Source organism: Ranitomeya variabilis, chromosome 5 (assembly GCF_051348905.1).
Source record: "Ranitomeya variabilis isolate aRanVar5 chromosome 5, aRanVar5.hap1, whole genome shotgun sequence".
In the NCBI taxonomy this organism is placed as follows: Eukaryota; Metazoa; Chordata; class Amphibia; order Anura; family Dendrobatidae; genus Ranitomeya; species Ranitomeya variabilis.
Genome location: NC_135236.1, coordinates 473,373,936 through 473,393,435, shown reverse-complemented (window position 1 = coordinate 473,393,435; position 19,500 = coordinate 473,373,936). Strand labels below are relative to the sequence as shown.

At 40.5% G+C, this 19,500-nt stretch overlaps 1 protein-coding gene across 11 annotated transcripts in view; it reads right to left on the bottom strand.

The window, feature by feature from the left end:
• PPFIA2 (PPFI scaffold protein A2) overlaps window positions 1-19,500 on the bottom strand; it is a 580,573-nt gene that overhangs the window by 30,194 nt on the left and 530,879 nt on the right. For all 11 annotated transcript variants that reach the window (XM_077265481.1, XM_077265479.1, XM_077265480.1 and 8 more), the window contains 3 exons: window positions 8,505-8,586; window positions 4,840-5,040; window positions 1,302-1,364 (listed from right to left, as the gene is read on the bottom strand). In XM_077265481.1, the coding sequence (XP_077121596.1) occupies window positions 1,302-1,364; window positions 4,840-5,040; window positions 8,505-8,586 (346 nt within the window). The remainder of the gene's footprint in view (window positions 1-1,301; window positions 1,365-4,839; window positions 5,041-8,504; window positions 8,587-19,500) is intronic.

Genomic DNA, 19,500 nt, shown 5'->3' with positions numbered 1-19,500 from the left:
GTAGTCTATTGTTGATTTTGACTTGGGTTTAGGATCATTATCCATTTGTAGAAGCCATCCTCTTTTCAACTTCAGCTTTTTTTACAGCTGGTGTTATGTTTGCATCAAGAATTTGGTAAAATTTAATTGAATCCATTCTTCCCTCTACCTGTGAAATGTTCCCCGAGCCATTGGCTGCAACACAACACCAAACCATGATTGATCCACCCCCATGCTTAATGGTTGGCCAGATGTTCTTTCCTTGAAATTGTGCCCTTTTTTCTCCACACATTCCTTTGATAATTGTGGCCAAAGAGCTCTATTTTAACCTCATTGGTCCACAGGACTCGTTTCCAAAATGCATCAGGCTTGTTTAGATGTTCTTCTGCATATTTTTGAAGCTAAATTTTATGGTGAGGATGCAGGAGAGGTATTCTTCTTATGAATCTTCCATGAATGCCATATTTGTGCAGGTGTCTCTGAACAGTAGAACAATGTACCACAACTACAGAGTTTACTAAATCGTTCTGAAAATCTTTTGCAGTCAAGCAGGGATTCTGATTAGCCTCTTTAGCAATCCTATCAGCAGCTCTCACTGAAATTTTGCTTGGTCTTCTAGACTTTACCTTGACCTCCACTTTTCCTGTTAACTATTATTTCTTAATTACATTTTGAACTGAGGAAAGGGCAACTTGAAAATCCTTTGCTATCTTCTTATAGACTTCTCATACTATGTGGGCCTCCACCATTTTCATTTTCAAAATGCTAGGGAGCTACTTAGAAGCACCCATGCAGTTTTTGGCACAAGATTACAGGAGGCTGGGTTTTTATAAAGTGGGGAAATTTGTATCACCTGGTCTTTCCTAACAATAGTGAGCAAATCATAACCCTAAAAGGCTATTTAAGGTATGAAACCTTGGCCTAAGTTATCTGAGCACACAAATCTCCAAGGGTGCCCAATTTTGCATGAGCCCATTTTCCCTTTAGTAATTTTTTAAAAATTTAAAAAATGGCAATACATGTATATTTTTTGCTTAAAATACAAAGAAAATGTATAATATTTAATGTTAATTCTTTTAGAGATCATTTCATCTTCAACTTGGTTAACTGTTCACAATAACAGTAATTTTGACCAGGGGTGCCCAAACTTTTATATGCTACTGTGTATACACAACAGCTGATGTTATTACAAATGTGCATTCCAGCCAAACTACTGAGTATACAAATGATATAGGTGTAATGGGTCAGATACTATACTTTTATATTTAACATCATCACCACCAAATGGCTCAGTAGTAAAAAAATGAAAAGTATTGACCAACCGTTTTGGCAGGAGCTGCAAGATTTTCCATTTCTTCGTGGGTAAGCCATACATTACCAGATGGCTAATGAGGAGACCCATAAAGTAGGTGGTGACATCCATATTTTGTAAGCAGCATTAAAGAAGAAAGTCAGCACCACTGTAAGTTAATAGTGTAATATCATCACAATCAGCAAATACACATAAAAGTGTCACAGGTGTCCCAAAGCTCCCATCAAAGCTTAGAAAGGAAAACTATTTACAATCAATGAGACATGACTCATACCAGCCAAAGTATATGTACAATAACTTGACTTAAAGGGGTTTTCCAGTATTCTGACAAAAATCTGCAGTTACTCTACATGATTTCAGACTTCTGTATCCTGACAGTGTGTGGTATTGCAATTCGTATACATGAGGTCACATACCGACCAGACGTGCTCGAGTTCTCTCAATTAACTTCTATTGAGAGAAGCTAAGCAAATCTAGTCAGAATGTGGCCAGATGTTTGAAAATCATATAGTTACAGTCACATGGCCGCCTTCTCTCACTGGCAATAGCGGTGAATCTTGACTGTGCACATGGAACACTGTCTGGATTAAAAAATCTGCAGTCACATACAATGGCTGCAGACGTTTATCAGAAGACTGGACAACTCTTTCAAGATATACAAACTCTATTCCACAGCACTCTGCAAAAATGAATCCATTATAGGCAGATGCGCTCACATAATTTAATCAAATGTCTACAAAGAACATCAAAATTTTATGAGAGCAGTAGAGATGATGGAATAGCTACGTGCATCCTGGTTCCACGCCAGTGCACTCTGGTTGTGGACAGGAGCTGCTCAAATTTCCTGAGCTTACGGGTCCCAAGGCATGACTTTTGATTCGTTGTCCTGGCATGATGTCAAATGTGCGATCCATAGGTGATGGTGCACCAGCCAGGCAAATCATAAGCACAGCCTGGGATCCTGGAGAGTAATGTCATTCGGGCAGCTCCTGTCAATGGCCAGGGAGCACTGCCCTGCTATCTGTAATCAGCCCATCTCTAGTGTGTAGCAATAGCGGAATTGATGTACATAATATTTGCAGAGTGCTGTTGCATATACAGTGGGTAAGGAAAGTATTCAGACCCCTTTTAATATTTCACTCTTTGTTTCATTGCTGCCAGTTTGTAAATTCAAAAAAGTTCATTTTTTTTCTCATTAATGTACCCTTTGCTCAGTATTGAGTAGAAACACCCTTTAGAGCTAGTACAGCCATGAGTCTTCTTGGGAATGATGAAATAAGTTTTTCACACCTGGATTTTGGGATCCTCTTCCATACTTCCTTGCAGATCCTCTCCAGTTCCATCAGTTTGGATGGTGAACGTTGGTGGACAGGCATTTTCAGGTCTCTCCAGAGATTCTCAATTGGGTTTAGGTCAGGGCTCTGACTAGGCCAGTCAAAAATGGTCACAGAGTTGTTCTGAAGCCACTCCTTTGTTATTTTAGCTGTGTGTGTCTTGTTAGAAGGTGAACCTTCGGCCAAGTCGGAGGTCCAAAGCACTCTGGAAGAGGTTTTCATCCAGAATTTCTCTGTAATTGGCCGCATTCATGTTTCCTTCAATGACAACCAGTCATCCTGTCCCTGCAGCTAAAAAACACCCCCAAAAGCATGATGCTGCCACCTTCATGTTTCACTGATGGGATTGTATTGGGCAGGCGATGAGCAGTGTCTGGTTTTCTCCACACATACCACTTAGAATTATCACCAAAAATGTCTATCTTTGTCTCATCAGACCAGAGAATCTTATTTCCCATAGTCTGGAAGTCCTTTCTGTGTTTTTAGCAAACTCTATGGGGCTTTCATATGTCTTGCACTGAGGATAGGCTTCCGTCGGGTCACTCTGCCATAAAGACCCGACTGGTGGAGGGCTGCAGTGATAGTTGACTTTGTGGAACTTTCTCCCATCTCCCTACTGCATCTCTGGAGCTCGGCCACAGTGATCTTGGGGTTCTTCTATACCACTCTCACGAGGCTGTTATCCCACGATTGCTCAGTTTGGCTGAATGGCCAGGTCTAGGAAGACTTCTAGTGGTCCCAAATATCTTCCATTTAAGGATTATGGTGGCCACTGTGCTCTTAGGAACCTTGAGTACTGCAGAAATTCTTTTGTAACCTTAGCCAGATCTGTGCCTTGCCACAATTCTGTCTATGAGCTCCTTGGCCAGAGACAAGAAGCCAGAGATCCTTTAACCTCATGATTCTCACTTGGTCTGACATCAGTTTCATTAAACACAGCTGGACTCCAATCAAGGAGTAGAACCATCTCAAGGAGAATCACAAGGAAATGGACAGCATGTGACTTAAATATGAGTGTCTGAGCAAAGGGTCTGAATACTTATGACCATGTGATATTTCAGTTTTACTTTTTTAATAAATATGCATAAATTTCTACATTTCTGTTTTTTTTTCAGTCAAGATGGGGTGCAGCATGTACATTAATGAGAAAAAAAATGAACTTTTTTTAATTTACCAAATGGCGGCAATGAAACAAAAAGTGAAAAATTTCCGTACTTTCCGTACCCACTGTATATCAGCCATAGTATACTTATGCCTGTGTATTAATTTTACTACAATACGTAGTCCTCACCAACTCTATTTCTTACATTGTGCATTAGGGGAGTAGCTACACCCAGGCCTTGCACCCTATATACCCATATTTCCTAGACTGTTTTTACTTAAAACCAATCATTGCAGATCCTATTCTTCTCCAATTCATTTGAGGCCTTAGACACAGAGATAGGTGAGTCTATAGATATAAACTGAAGTCACCTTTCATTGGCAGATGGGCTGACATAATTTGATCAAATGTGAACAAAGATCCTAACATTTCTATGTGTGTAGAATTCATCTATATAATGTTTGTAGAGTGCTATTACATAGTGGTGTTTGTATATTTATGCCTATATGGTAGCCACTGTGTATTTGCACCGCGTATTCATTTACTACTGTAAGGAACGCTAGCGGATTTCTATATTTCTCATCATTGTGCATTGGGAAGAGGGCTACTTCCAAGACTAGACCATATCCACTCCTCCTTCCCAGGCTGTTTTTAATTAGAACATAGTATAGCAAATTATTTTTACCAAAAATGTATTTGAGGCCTATGCACAAAGAAAGTAAAGTCTGTAGATTAAGGTCCTATGTAAACAACAGTTCCTTTATCATTGTCAGATGGGCTCACATAATGTGATCAAATGTGTACAAAGTATCTCACTTATGTAGCTCATGTATATAATATTTACAGAGTTCTGGTGCATAGTGTTTGCATATACTGTATAAGATTATTTTGCAGCCATCGCATACTTACACCTGCTTATCCATTTAGTACTATATGTAAAGGCTGGCAAATTTGTATGCATATTTTCTGCTCATGAATTTAAATCTGCAAAAATATTACAAATTGTGCCAAATTTATTATAATGCTGCACATAGCATATAACAATTTTTTGCATTTTGCCAAGTATGTTGGACACTTATCAAGTAACAAAAAGAAAAAGTTAACAAACTCACGGTTCTTGATGTTGGAGGGGCTGATGGACTTGTAAGCGACACCATTTCCTGTATAGCAAGGCGTAGTTTCAAACGATGCAAGGGATTACTGATCCCAATTTCTCTCTGGATTTCTGTGTCTGACAATGCAGACATAATGGCACCACTCTTAACATTGGCACGACAAGCTGCAACATACCAGGCTGGCATTCCTAGCCATAACTGGGAGAATAGGGAGAAAGTAAACTTACCATTGAAATAATATCATTTTCTTTCAAAATCCGATCATTTTCTAAAGTACAGCAAGTTCATTTTAAGGTCAGGGGACTTAAACATTTCTCAAACTATTCACTTATTTATGTAAGTTTGCTTTAATAAGGCCGTCTATGGGGTCTTATTTATTGCATGTTTTGTTCCCACATAATCAGCATGGAGCTAGTATGTAGTAACTTTACAATGTTGTATTTGTACACATGTTGGATATTTGCTGAATGTTATATTATTTTACCATTTTCTGCAGAAGTCAAAGGAGCCTAAAAAAATGTCCACTTACGGTACATTGTTATATACATATTAATTTATGTATTAACCTATTTTTTTTCAATGTGCAACATGGCAAGATATGAAAATGTAAATCAGTCAACTAATACAGACAATATATGGAAATATAAGGTGCAACTCAAGGAAGGGAAAAAACTTTTGATACAGTTAGGTCCATATATATTTGGACAGAGGCAACATTTTTCTAATTTTGGTTCTAGACATTACCACAATGAATTTTAAACAAAACAATTCAGATGCAGTTGAAGTTCAGACTTTCAGCTTTCATTTGAGGGTATCCACATTAAAATTGGATGAAGGGTTTAGGAGTTTCAGCTCCTTAACATGTGCCACCCTGTTTTTAAAGGGACCAAAAGTAATTGGACAATTGACTCCAAGGCTATTTCATGGACAGGTGTCCAGAATCCCTTCGTTATGTCATTCTCAATTAAGCAGATAAAAGGCCTGGAGTTGATTTGAGGTGTGGTGCTTGCATTTTGAAGGTTTTCCTGTGAAGAAAACATTCGGTCAAAGGAGCTCTCCATGCAGGTGAAACAAGCCATCCTTAAGCTGTGAAAACAGAAAAAAAACATCCGAGAAATTGCTACAATATTAGGAGTGGCAAAATGTACAGTTTGGTACATCCTGAGAAAGAAAGAAAGCACTGGTGAACTCATCAATGCAAAAAGACCTGGGCGCCCACGGAAGACAACAGTGGTGGATGATCGCAGAATAATCTCCATGGTGAAGAGAAACCCCTTCACAACAGCCAACCAAGTGAACAACACTCTCCAGGAGGTCGGCGTATCAATATCCAAATCTACCATAAAGAGAAGACTGCATGAAAGTAAATACAGAGGGTTCACTGCACGGTGCAGCCACTCATGAGCATCAAGAATAAAAAGGCTAGACTGGACTTTGCTAAAGAACATCTAAAAAAGTCAGCACAGTTCTGGAAGAACATTCTTTGGACAGATGAAACCAAGATCAACCTCTACCAGAATGATGGAAAGAGAAAAGTATGGCGAAGGCGTGGTACAGCTCATGATCCAAAGCATACCACATCATCTGTAAAACATGGCGGAGGCAGTGTGATGGCTTGGGCATGCATGGCTGCCAGTGGCACTGGGTCACTAGTGTTTATTGATGATGTGACACGGGACAGAAGCAGCCGAATGAATTCTGAGGTATTCAGAGCCATACTGTGTGCTCAGATCCAGCCAAATGCAGCCAAAATTATTGGTCGTCGTTTCATACTATGATGGACAATGACCCAAAATAAAAAGCCAAAGCAACCCAGGAGTTTATTACAGCAAAGAAGTGGAATAATCTTGAATGGCCAAGTCAGTCACCTGATCTCAACCCAATTGAGCATGCATTTCACTTGTTAAAGACTAAACTTCAGACAGAAAGGCCCACAAACAAGCAGCAATTGAAAACCACCGCAGTGAAGGCCTGGCAGAGCATCAAAAAGGAGGAAACACAGCGTCTGGTGATGTCCATGAGTTCAAGACTTCAGGCAGTAATTGCCAATGAAGGGTTTTCAACCAAGTACTAAAAATGAACATTTTATTTAAAATTATTTAATCTGTCCAATTACTTTTGGTCCCTTTAAAAACAGGGTGGCACATGTTAAGGAGCTGGAACTCCTAAATCCTTCATCCAATTTTAATGTGGATACCCTCAAATAAAAGCTGAAAGTCTGAACTTCAACTGCATCTGAATTGTTTTATTTAAAGGGAACCTGTCACCTGAATTTGGCGGGCCCTTTTTTGGGTCCGATGGGCGGTGTTTTCGGGTCTTTTATTCACCCCTTCCTGTCCCGGAACACAGCGATATACTTCGGGGACATAGTGCGCCGGCGCATGTGCACTAATGCTTTTCGGCTTTGCCCGCAGTTGGGCAAAGCATACTGCGCGTGCACAAGGCAAGATTGCCTTGCGCAGGCGTGTTCTACGGAGGAAAGTGAATCAACTTCAAGACAATATTGCGGCCAGCGGGAAAAGAAGGGGTGAATAAAAGACCCGAAAACACCGCCCATCGGACTGAAAAAAGGGCCCGCCAAATTCAGGTGACAGGTTCCCTTTAAAATTCATTGTGGTAATGTCTATAACCAAAATTAGAAAAATGTCTCTGTCCAAATATAAATGGACTTAACTGTATATTATAGAGACATTGCAGAAGTTTCTATTGGTGGTGGTCCACATGCTGAATTCCCCCATTAATTGAATAAAATGTTAAAGGGAACCTGCATGTCCCCAAACACTATTAACATGCAGATAAGGGATTAATCTGCGGGCTAATAGTGGTCAAAAGCCATGGACCATTGCACAGAAAGCCAGGTTGCCGGAAAGACATTAACTTTATTCCTCCCAGCAGACTTGGGCTTTCAGTCTTAGAGGCATGGCTACCACAGATTTAGTCACCGCTCAGTACCGTACTGAATGGTAAAAGAAGGTGCACCGGCTGCGTTTCTATGACTGAAAGATGGAGGCTGCTGGGAGGAATGCAGTTAATTTCCTCCTCCAATGCGGAGGCATCAGGGCTTCAGAATGCTGTTAAACTGCAGATTAACCCCATATTCGCAGGTTAATAATGTTTGGGATCGTGGAAGGGTCCCCGAAAGGCTGAAGCATTCAGCTGAGCACTAGGTCTTCCCAATGGAAAGTGTTTGAGCCTGTCTTCAGTATTGAAGAAGAGCAGCTCTGAGCTCGGCAATTTATTTTAGTGATCAGCCTCGGACTTAGCCCCCAGACCCACATTGATCACAACTTCAGAAATGCCTCTACAACATTTCAAATGGATTCTAAAAGTGCCAATACATTTTAAACTGTAGTGATCTAGCCAAGATCTGACCCTGAGTGAAATAATATATTCTTCTGGACGACGACTGCTGAAGTGGCCCACTGGAGAACCAGGGTATCCTTCTATGGGACAAATATGACTTAATAATAGTTCCAAAATTTAGCAGAGCTGACTTGGGAGCCAATCACTTGCCAACAGATTCAGTTTCTTACAATTGATTCACAAATATCATCTTGTAGGAGACATAACCTGAGTGCAATGATAACATTTACTATAATTAAAAAAAGTGTACAAGCTATTTTCATAGCATAAAGCAGTATTTAGAGTGTGGCCTGATTTACCTCAAGCCAAGATACCACAGTTGGCCCATCCCACTGTGCAAATGGTAGCCCTTTCCTTCTGGCCTCTTCTAAAAGTTCATGTCTAAGAAAAAAATGAGAGCAAACACGTGCACATTAATTCAATGTCCAGATGCCAAATATTTTCTCTATTTGGACAGTTTTAAGTTCAATAATGACAATGCTAAAGTTTCATAAATTTATTAAAAGCTATTCCCAAAAAAATAAAATTGTCTCTGGTCTATAAGATAGGGGATAACTTGCTGATCACAGGACCACTGGTAGCCTAGGCAATCCTGAGTTTAGAGCTCTGAAATTTCGAGAACCAGGCTCTGCAGCACAGTCCTCGCACATGCACACCTCCGACCTCAAGAACAAGGCTCTGCAGCACAGTCCTCGCACATGCACACCTCCGACCTCAAGAACAAGGCTCTGCAGCACAGTCCTCGCACATGCACACCTCCGACCTCAAGAACAAGGCTCTGCAGCACAGTCCTCGCACATGCACACCTCCGACCTCAAGAACAAGGCTCTGCAGCACAATCCTCTCACATGCACACCTCTGCTCAAATCTGGATGGGACACCATAGCCCACGTTCTTCTGAGTTCCCATGTTCAGTTCCTGGTATTTGACGTATAAGGGACCACTTGCTTATTGGGAATAACCCTTTAAAGCCTCGGAACTATAACTAATCCATGATTATAATATGTGCTTTTTAAAATTTGTACTGAATACATGGACAAATAATAAAGCATTTCACCCATGTCACAAAGTCACAATATGATTTGTGTAATTGAATTCAGAATATATATGATTTACACAAGGAAGCACAGCAGACAAACAAAGACCCAATGTGATTATCTCCTCAAGTGAAAAGACCAAGTAGGGCCTTGCCTTACATATGTGATTTAGTAGGTAGCTGTGATTCCTTGTTGTTTTGTTTAGTTTTTCATGTCTTAAAATCCACCTTACCCTTAGGCTATGTGCACACGTTCAGGATTTCTTGCAGAAAGTTCCTGAGCAAAACTGGACATTTTCTGCAAGAAATCCGCATGCGTTTTTTGCGCGTTTTTACCGCATTTTTGGTGCGTTTTTTGCCGATTTTTCCAGAGGTTCCCAATGCAATAATATAGTGAGAAATCCGCAAAAAATCCGCAAAATTAATGAACATGCTGCGTTTTTTACCGCGATGCGTTTTTTTCATGGAAAAAAACGCATCATGTGCACAAAAATTGTGGAATGCATTCTAAATGATGGGATGCATAATGTATGCGTTTTTTTGCGTTTTCATAGCGAAAATAATGCGGAAAAAACAAAAAATCTGCAACGTGTGCACACAGCCTTAATGAATAATTATTTTTTTTTATATATACTAAATAATAAAATGATTTCCGCCATTCTGGGAAATTGGCTAACACTAAAAGTATACAGTCAACAATTTCATACTAGTAAGTTGTGTAAGTAGAGATTTATTATTATGATAAATGTCCTTATTATATTAGAGATAAAGTTATAGGGCTGTTATTTCCTATGTCATTATCACCGAGTTCAATAGTCTTTGAAACACACTCTTCAACATTGATATTGCAGCACCAAAAAGGAAAATCACAGGGTCAATAGGCATGTTAAAAATATGGAAATGATGAAAAAATGTAACAACATTTTTAAAAGATCTTGATTTATATTATTAATATATGAGCACCACTTGCAGAATTACATGCACTTATATGCCTTGCCATGCTATCAATAGATATTAATGGCTGCCGGAGGAATGTTCAGCCACTCTGAATGCACTTGGGCTCAGAAATAATCAAGATCCGCTTCTGGCAACTCCCTTTGCAATTTCCGACTAATGATGTCACAGATGTACTAGATATATGTGATTCACATACTCAATAGTGAATAAATCAAGCGTTTTTTTAAATTTTGTTTCCATTTTTTCACTATTTGCATACCGTTAACATCCTATGATTTCCAGAATTCCATGGCTTTTTCAACTTGGTGTTACAATATCAATGTTGAGGAGTGTATATGTGGATCATTAAAAAAACTACTTGACCTTGTCTCTAAAAGATGTCAGGATTCCATGCCATTCTACTGCGACTATAAAGTTACTACACTCTATTCTAACATGAATAACCCCTTATAAAATACCTACCCTTTGAATGTGGAAACTAGCTTGTCCATGCAACCTGTAATTGATGGGGCTGGATTTCTGGAAAGAGTTCCCATACAATACTTTTTTTTCCATTTCTGACATTCATTACATTTTATATGACAAGTTTTATTTATGAAGCAAATAACATGATAACATGATTTGAAATATGTCTAGAACATATCTGGTCAAAATGAAGAATGGAAACCTGTGGTGCCAATGGTTGTTTGGAATCAACAGGAAGGCTACTTGTGCAATTTACAGCTCAATGGGACACGTAGATTATGCAGTAAATCTCATATAAAACAGCTACAACACTACCATATCTCAGAGTGCTGAGGATTAACTACAGCGTGTATCACTTTTATTTCACCTTGCTCATTTTAGATTGGCTGGTGATTGGCTGATGTATGTTCAAAGTAAGTCAGGCTTTGCACGTTTCTCTTCATCTTTAATTCATTGTAAAGTTTTAACGAGAATATATATATACTGTATATATAATATCTTTTTATTTTCTTTTTTTATTTGTATATAGCGCTAACATATTCCGCAGCGCTTAACAGTTTGCATACAATATCATTGCTGTCCCCATTGGGGCTCACAATCTAAATTCCCTATCAGTATGACTTTGGAATGTGGGAGGAAACTGAAGTACAAGGAGGAAACCCATGCAAACACGGGGAGAACATACAAACTCCTTGCAGATGTTGTGCTTCATGGGAGTTGAACCCAGGACTCCACTGCAGTGCTAACCACTTAGTCCACCATGCAGATATACCACATGAATAAATTAAAAATAAATGTTTGGAATCTGTGTGCTTGTACTGACATGGGGAATCATAGTCCCAGGTCAGTAACACCATACATTGTACATGGTAAATAAATAAAAAACTCAAAAATTGAGGAATTGCACTTTTGTTTTCAAGTTCACCGCACTTTGTTGCTCGTATTCCATTACACACATGATACAATGAATGGTGTAATTCAAAAGTACAACTCATCCCTCAAAAACAAGCCCTCATACTGTTATGCAGCTGGAAAAATAAAATCATGGCTCTTGGAAGAAGGGGAAGAAAAACAAAAACGGAAAATCACCTGGGGGTGAAGGAGTTAACACCTTCATGACATATGACATAGGGTTGCCACCCCCTGTTTAATGCGCATTTTGGTGCTGACCCCGCATGTTTTCTGGCACATGACTGCTAATGTGATCCACTCACTGTTGTTAACTCTCTGACAGTGGCATTTAGCATGACTGCGCAGGAAGTGCGTCATTAGCTCCACCCATATGCACCTCTGTCACATGATCGCTGGGCGCTGATGGGTTGGCATGACAAATCGGGCTCTGCAGGTGACTCCCGTGGTTGTCATTGCTGATCTGCTATGAGCGTAGCCCCGTAGCCGGCATTCCTAGCAGTTGAGCATTTCTGCTACACATGGCAGGGCTGAAGCATTGATATGTGGAGCCCAAACGATCAGAAGATTGAAGATCGCAGCTTCGAGTCTACTAAGGGAACTAATGAAGCAAGTAAAAAGTGTAAAAAAAATATTTTTAAAAGCATCTACTATATAATTGTCTAAGGGTCACTTCCGTCTTTCTGTCTGTCCTTCTGACTGTCACGGATATTCATTGGTCGCGGCCTCTCTGTCATGGAAATCCAAGTCGCTGATTGGTCGCGGCAAAACGGCCACGACCAATTAGCGACGGGCACAGTCCGGCGGCAAAATGGCCGCTCCTTCCTCCCCGCACTCAGTGCCCGCTCCATAATCCCCTCCAGTCGGTGCTCACACAGGGTTAATGGCAGCGGTAACGGACCGCGTTATGCCGCGGGTAACGCACTCCGTTATCGCTGCTATTAACCCTGTGTGACCAACTTTTTACTATTGATGCTGCCTATGCAGCATCAATAGTTAAAAGATCTAATGTTAAAAATAATAAAAAAATAAAAATCGTTATATACTCACCATCCGTCGGCCCCTCGGATCCAGAACTGGCCTTTCCCGCTCCTCGCGACGCTCCGGTGACCGATACATGCATTGCGGTCTCGCGAGATGATGACGTAGCAGTCTCGCGAGACTACTACAGTACGTCATCATCTCACAAGACTGCAATGCATTCTTGGGACCGGAGCGCGCAAGGAGCGTTGGTAACCACTTCGCCTGGATCCGGGGCCAATGGAAGGTCAGTATATAACTATTTTTTATTTTAATTCTTTTTTTTTAACAGGGATATGATGCCCACATTGCTATATACTGCGTGGGCTGTGCAATATACTACATGGGCTGTGCAATATAATACGTGGGCTGTGCAATATACTATGTGGGCTGTGCAATATACTATGTGAGCTGTGCAATATACTACATGGGCTGTGCAATATAATACGTGGGCTGTGCAATATACTATGTGGGCTGTGCAATATACTATGTGAGCTGTGCAATATACTATGTGGGCTGTGCAATATAATACGCGGGCTGTGCAATATAATAACATGGGCTGTGCAATATACTACGTGGGCTGTGCAATGTACACTGTGGGCTGTGCAATGTACTGCGTGGGCTGTGCAATATACTACGTGGGCTGTGCAATATACTATGTGGGCTGTGCAATATACTGTGTGGGCTGTGCAACATACTATGTGGGCTGTGCAATATACTACGTGGGCTGTGCAATATAATAAGTGGGCTGTGCAATATAATAAGTGGGCTGTGCAATATACTACGCGGGCTGTGCAATGTACTGCGTGGGCTGTGCAATATACTATGTGGGCTGCGCAATATAATAGGTGGGCTGTGCAATATAATATGTGGGCTGTGCCATATAATACGTGAGCTGTGCAATATACTACGTGGGCTGTGCAATATACTACGTGGGCTGTGCAATGTACTACATGGGCTGTGCAATGTACTACGTGGGCTGTGCAATATACTATGTGGGCTGTGTTATACACTACGTGGCCTGTGTTATACACTACGTGGGCTGTGTTAGACACTATGTGGGCTGTGTTAGACACTATGTGGGCTGTGTTATACACTACATGGATTGTGTTATACACTATGTGGCCTGTGTTATACACTACGTGGCCTGTGTTGTACACTACGTGGCCTGTGTTATACACTACGTGAGCTGTGTTATATACTGCATGCGTGGGCTGTTATATACTACGTGAGCTGTGTTATATGCTACATGGGCTGTTATAAACTACGTGGCTGTGTTATATGCTATGTGGGCTGTTATACACTCCATGGGCTGTGCTATTTACTGCGTGGCTGTGCTATATACTCCGTGGGCTGTTTTATATACTACGTGGTTGTGCTATATACTCCGTGGGCTGTGATATATACTCCGTGGGCTGTGCTATATACTACGTGGCTGTGCTATATACTACGTGGCTTTGCAATGTACTACGTGGCTGTGCAATATACTACGTGGCTGTGCTATTTACTACGTGGGCTGTTATATACTACATGGCCGGCCGCGAACAATCAGCGGCAGGTGCAGTCCGGCCGCGAATTGGCGCGGGATTTGAACCATGCTTCGCTAATTGTCGCGGAAGGCCGAATCCTGTGTATTCAATGTATTATTCTAAAATCTTCATAAATAAACTACATACATATTCTAGAATACCCGATGCGTTAGAATCGGGCTACCATCTAGTTAAAAATATAAATGCTTAAATCTCGCCCTTTTTCCCTATAAAAAATAAAACAATAAAAAAAATACACATATTCGGTATCGCTCGGTGCACAAAAAATAGACACTCGCCCAGCCCAAGATCACGAAAAATGGAAACGCTACAGGTCTCGGAAAAAGGTGCCTTTTTTTCCTTTACAAAATTTGGATTTTTTTACTACCACCTAAATAAAAAAAACAACCTATACATGTTTGTTATCTGCAAATTTGTAATGACCCGGAGAATCATAAGGGCAGGTCAGTTTTGGCATTTGGTGATCATGGTAAAAAAAAAACAATTGTGGAATTGCATTTTTTTTGCAATTTTACCGCACTTGGATTTTTTTTCTTGTTTTTCAGTACATTATATGGTAAAATCAATGGCGTTGTTCAAAATTACAACTCGTTTTGCAAAAAAACAAGATCTAACACAGCCATATCGACTGAAAAATAAAGTTATGGCTCTGGGAAAGAAGGGGAACAAAAAAAACAAAGCGCAAAAACAGACAATCCCAAGGTCATGAAGGATTTAAAGGTGCAAAAAGTTCTGAAACAATTCTTCATGATAGAATTTTGCTACATGACAAAAACCTAACATTTGAATAGGGGTGTGTAGACTCTCCACTGTATATTGGAAATGGATACATCATAGTTGTCATGGGTCTATTACGAATATTTATTTTATTAAGCTATCATAACTAATTTTCTATAGCTATTAAAATGCAATACATAACATAAAAGTACTAGTTATGTGTCTGCTTGTGTCAATCCATCATGCTGATGGAAGCCTAAAGAGTTAAAGATATTCTTCAGAAATGAGGTGCAAACACCCTGAAACACATGTCCGCAAATAGAGTTTCTGGTTTGTCATCTTATCCTACCTAAGTCATCCAGCAAGGCCCTATAAAGCAGTCAATAGTGATTTTTAGGATTGCAATTTTCTAAAGAGTTCAAGTCCCCTTTTTCTAAGGCTATTTGCATATTAAAATACCCGAGGGAGCATTGCATGGTCTATAAGTCTCCCTAAGCTACTTTATTCCTTGGATCCCAAAAACCCTAAGAAGCATCTTATTTAAGCAAGGGTTTGCTCACAAGACCTTCTTGTATATTCAGTTGACCAATGGAGCCTTAGATTTTGTACTGAGTAGTATAGAGGTAGACAATCACGTTTCCACTACTTTCTGCCACAGGCTTGAACCTAAATCACTTATATATTTTATAGGTCAGAAGTGATAAAGAAAATCAATCTTTGGCACAGATTATAGTTTGACAATCTAGAATTGAGCCCGACCAGCTTTGTTGATCGTTAAAAAATATTTTATTAATCTGTAGAAAACATTGCAGTGCTTTGTTGTTGGCTCTAATCATGTAATATTCATTTTTGGATGCAGTTTCAGAAATATGCTAAATTCCCTACAGGAAAAATGTTAATAAGTAAATTCAATTTTTAAATGACTAGTCTTTGATATTTCTTTCAACAGTGACTATGTTCCTTTGATTGTGTATTTTTGATGTATTATTGAGTTATTATCCTCCCCTCTTCGTAACACACTACTTTAGCCATTTCTGTCCACAACTATATGCTGCTTGCTATTGCAAATTGCTGATGATTTAGCAGTAAACGTTTTGGCCACACTGACTAAACAGATGAATTCCATGGTTTTTCAGTCTTATGTGGTTGTGCTTTGTGTATGTGTTTTTTTTTTTACTGTTTAATCAAAAACTTCTCATGTAAATGCATCCTTATTAGTGTTGAGCGATACCTTCCGATACTCAAAGGTATCGGTATCGGATGGGATCAGCCGATATCCAAAAAATATCGGATATCGCCGATACCGATACCCGATACCAATGCAAGTCAATGGGACACAAGTATCGGAAGCTATCCTGGATGGTTCCCAGGGTCTGAAGGAGAGGAAACTCTCCTTCAGGCCCTGGGATCCATATTCATGTAAAAAATAAAGAATTAAAATAAAAAATATGGATATACTCACCCCTCCGGCGGCCCCTGTACCTTAGCGATGTAACCGGCAGCCTCCGTTCCTAAAAATGAGGAGTGAAGGACCTTCGATGACGTCGCGGCTTGTGATTGGTCGCGTGACCACTCATGTGACCGCTCACGCGACCAATCACAAGCCGCGACGTCATCGCAGGTCCTAAACTCACTGCATTCTTAGGAACGGAGGCTGCCGGTTACATCGCTAAGGTCCAGGGGCCGCCGGAGGGGTGAGTATATCCATATTTTTTATTTTAATTCTTTATTTTTTACATGAATATGGATCCCAGGGCCTGAAAGAGAGTCTCCTCTCCTCCAGACCCTGGGAACCATACACTGGGAACTTCCGATTCCGATTCCGAACTCGGTATCAGAATTCCGATACAGCAAATATCGGCCGATACCCGATACTTGCGGTATCGGAATGCTCAACACTAATCCTTATGCTTTTCAAAAATATATATCAACCTTCTTGAACATGATGGGGCTGGGGAGACAAAGCAGTCATGGTACACATCAGTACTAATGACAAAATTAGAGGGAGTTGGAAGGTCTTTAAAAATGATTACAGGGAACTAGGGAGATAAATAAGTGGCTTAGAAATTGGTACAGGAAGGAAGGGTTTGGGTTCATGGAGAACTGGGCTACAGGCTTTACGGTAAAGATGGGCTGCACCTCAATGGGTGAGTGCTGGGGGAGAAAATGGTCAGATGGATAGATGATTTTTTAAACTAGGATCTAGTGGGAGGGGGTATTTGTGCTAAAAAGGGGATATACAGTACATATATATATATATATATATATATATATATATTAGACAGAGAGAGTGAGACAGTAGGAGTCAATGAGGATTTAGGTGGCTGGGTTATGCAAGGAAAGTAGGGAGGTGGGTAGGAGTAATAAATGTGATAATTAGTGTTGAGCGATACCGTCCGATACTTGAAAGTATCGGTATCGGAAAGTATCGGCCGATACCGGCAAAGTATCGGATCTAATCCGATACCGATACCCGATACCAATACAAGTCAATGGGACTCAAGTATCGGACGGTATCCCTGATGGTTCCCAGGGTCTAAAGGAGAGGAAACTCTCCTTCAGGCCCTGGGATCCATATTAATGTGTAAAAGAAAGAATTAAAATAAAAAATATTGCTATACTCACCTCTCCGACGCAGCCTGGACCTCACCGAGGGAACCGGCAGCGTTCTTTGCTTAAAATGCGCGCGTTTACTTCCTTCCGTGATGTTACGGCTTGTGATTGGTCGCGTGCCGCCCATGTGGCCGCGACGCGACCAATCACAGCAAGCCGTGACGTAATTTTCAGGTCCTCAATGCCTAATTCTAGGCATTCAGGATTTTAAAATTACGTTCCAGCTTGTGATTGGTCGCGTCGCGGTCACATGGGCGACGCGACCAATCACAAGCCGTGACGTCACGGGAGGCAGGAAACGCGCGCATTTTAAAATTACGTCACGGCTTGTGATTGGTTGCGTGCCGCCCATGTGACCGCGACGCGACCAATCACAGCAAGCCGTGACGTAATTTTCAGGTCCTGAATGCAGAATTAGGCATTCAGGGCAAAACAGGGCAACTAGATTATTACAAGTGATGGAAGGCCTCTCATATGATGAGAGGTTGGAAAAGTTGTCTTGTTTAGCTTAGAAAAAAGATGCCTCAGAGGAGATTTCATTTATATCTATACAGTTGTGCTCAAAAGTTTACATACCCCAGCACAATTTTTGCTTTATTTTCCTTTTTTTCAAAGAATATGTATGATAACACCAAAACTTTTCTCCACTGGTTAGTGGTTGGATGAAGCCATTTATTGTCAAACTACTGTGTTTTCTCTTTTTAAATCATAATGACAACTCAAAACATCCAAATGATCCTGATCAAAAGTTCACATACCCCATTTCTTAATACCATGCATTGCCCTAACATCAATGACAGCTTGAAGTGTTTTGTGGTAGTTGTTGATGAGGTTCTTTATTTTCTCAGATTGTAAAGCTGCCCACTCTTCTTGGCAAAAAAGCCTCCAGTTCCTGTAAATTCCTGGGCTGTCTAGCATGAACTGTGTGTTTGAGATCTCCCCAGAGAGGCTCAATGATATTGAGGTCTGGAGAGTGAGATGGCCACTCCAAAACCTTCATTTTGTTCTGCTGTAGCCAATGACAGGTCGACTTGGCCTTTTGTTTTGGATCATTGTCATGTTGGAAAGTCCAAGTACGTCCCATGTGCAGCTTCCGGGCTGATGAGTGCAAATTTACCTCCAGTATTTGCTGATACCATACTACATTCATCTTTCCTTCAACTTTGACGAAGATTCCTGTGCCTTTGTAGCTCACACATCCCCAAAACATCAGCGATCCATCTCCATGCTTTACAGTAGGAATGTGGTTCCTTTCATCATAGGCCTTGTTGACCTCTCTCCAAATGCAACGTTTATGGTTGTGGCCAAAAAGTTCCATTTTGGTCTCATTACTCAAAATTACCTTGTTCCAGAAGTTTTGAAGCTTGTCTCTGTGCTGCTGTGCATATTGTAGGCGAGATACTTTGTGGCATTTGGGCAGTAATGGCTTTCTTCTGGCGATTCGACCATGCAGACCATTTTTCTTCATGTGCTCCCTTATTGTGCATCTTGAAACAGCCACAACACCAGTTTTCAGAGAGTCCTGTATTTCAGCTGATGTTATTTGTGTTTTTCTTTTCATCCCAAACAATTTTCCTGGCAGTTGTGGATGACATTTTTGTTGGTCTACCTGACCATGGTTTTGTTGTTACAGAGCCCCTGATTTTCCATATGTTAATCACAGTTTGAATGCTACTGACTGGCATTATCAATTCTTTGGATATCTTTTTTTTATCCCTTTCTTGTTTTATAAAGCTCAACTAACTTTTCCCATAGATCCGTTGACAATTTTTTTGCTTTCCCTATGACTCACAATCCAGAAACATCAGTGGCTGGATGAAAGATGCAAGAGTCTGTCTGGATCCCAGAAACTCACTCAGGTCTATGCACACACTGACTAAAAGCAAACAGGTCACGGGTGAGGATGTTACCTTTAGTAGCCATTCAAACCCATTTGTGTCAACTTCTGTGCATGTTATCAGGCCCAAATTACCAGAGTGTGTAAACTTTTGATCAGGGTCAGTTGTATGTTTTGGGTTGTCATTATGA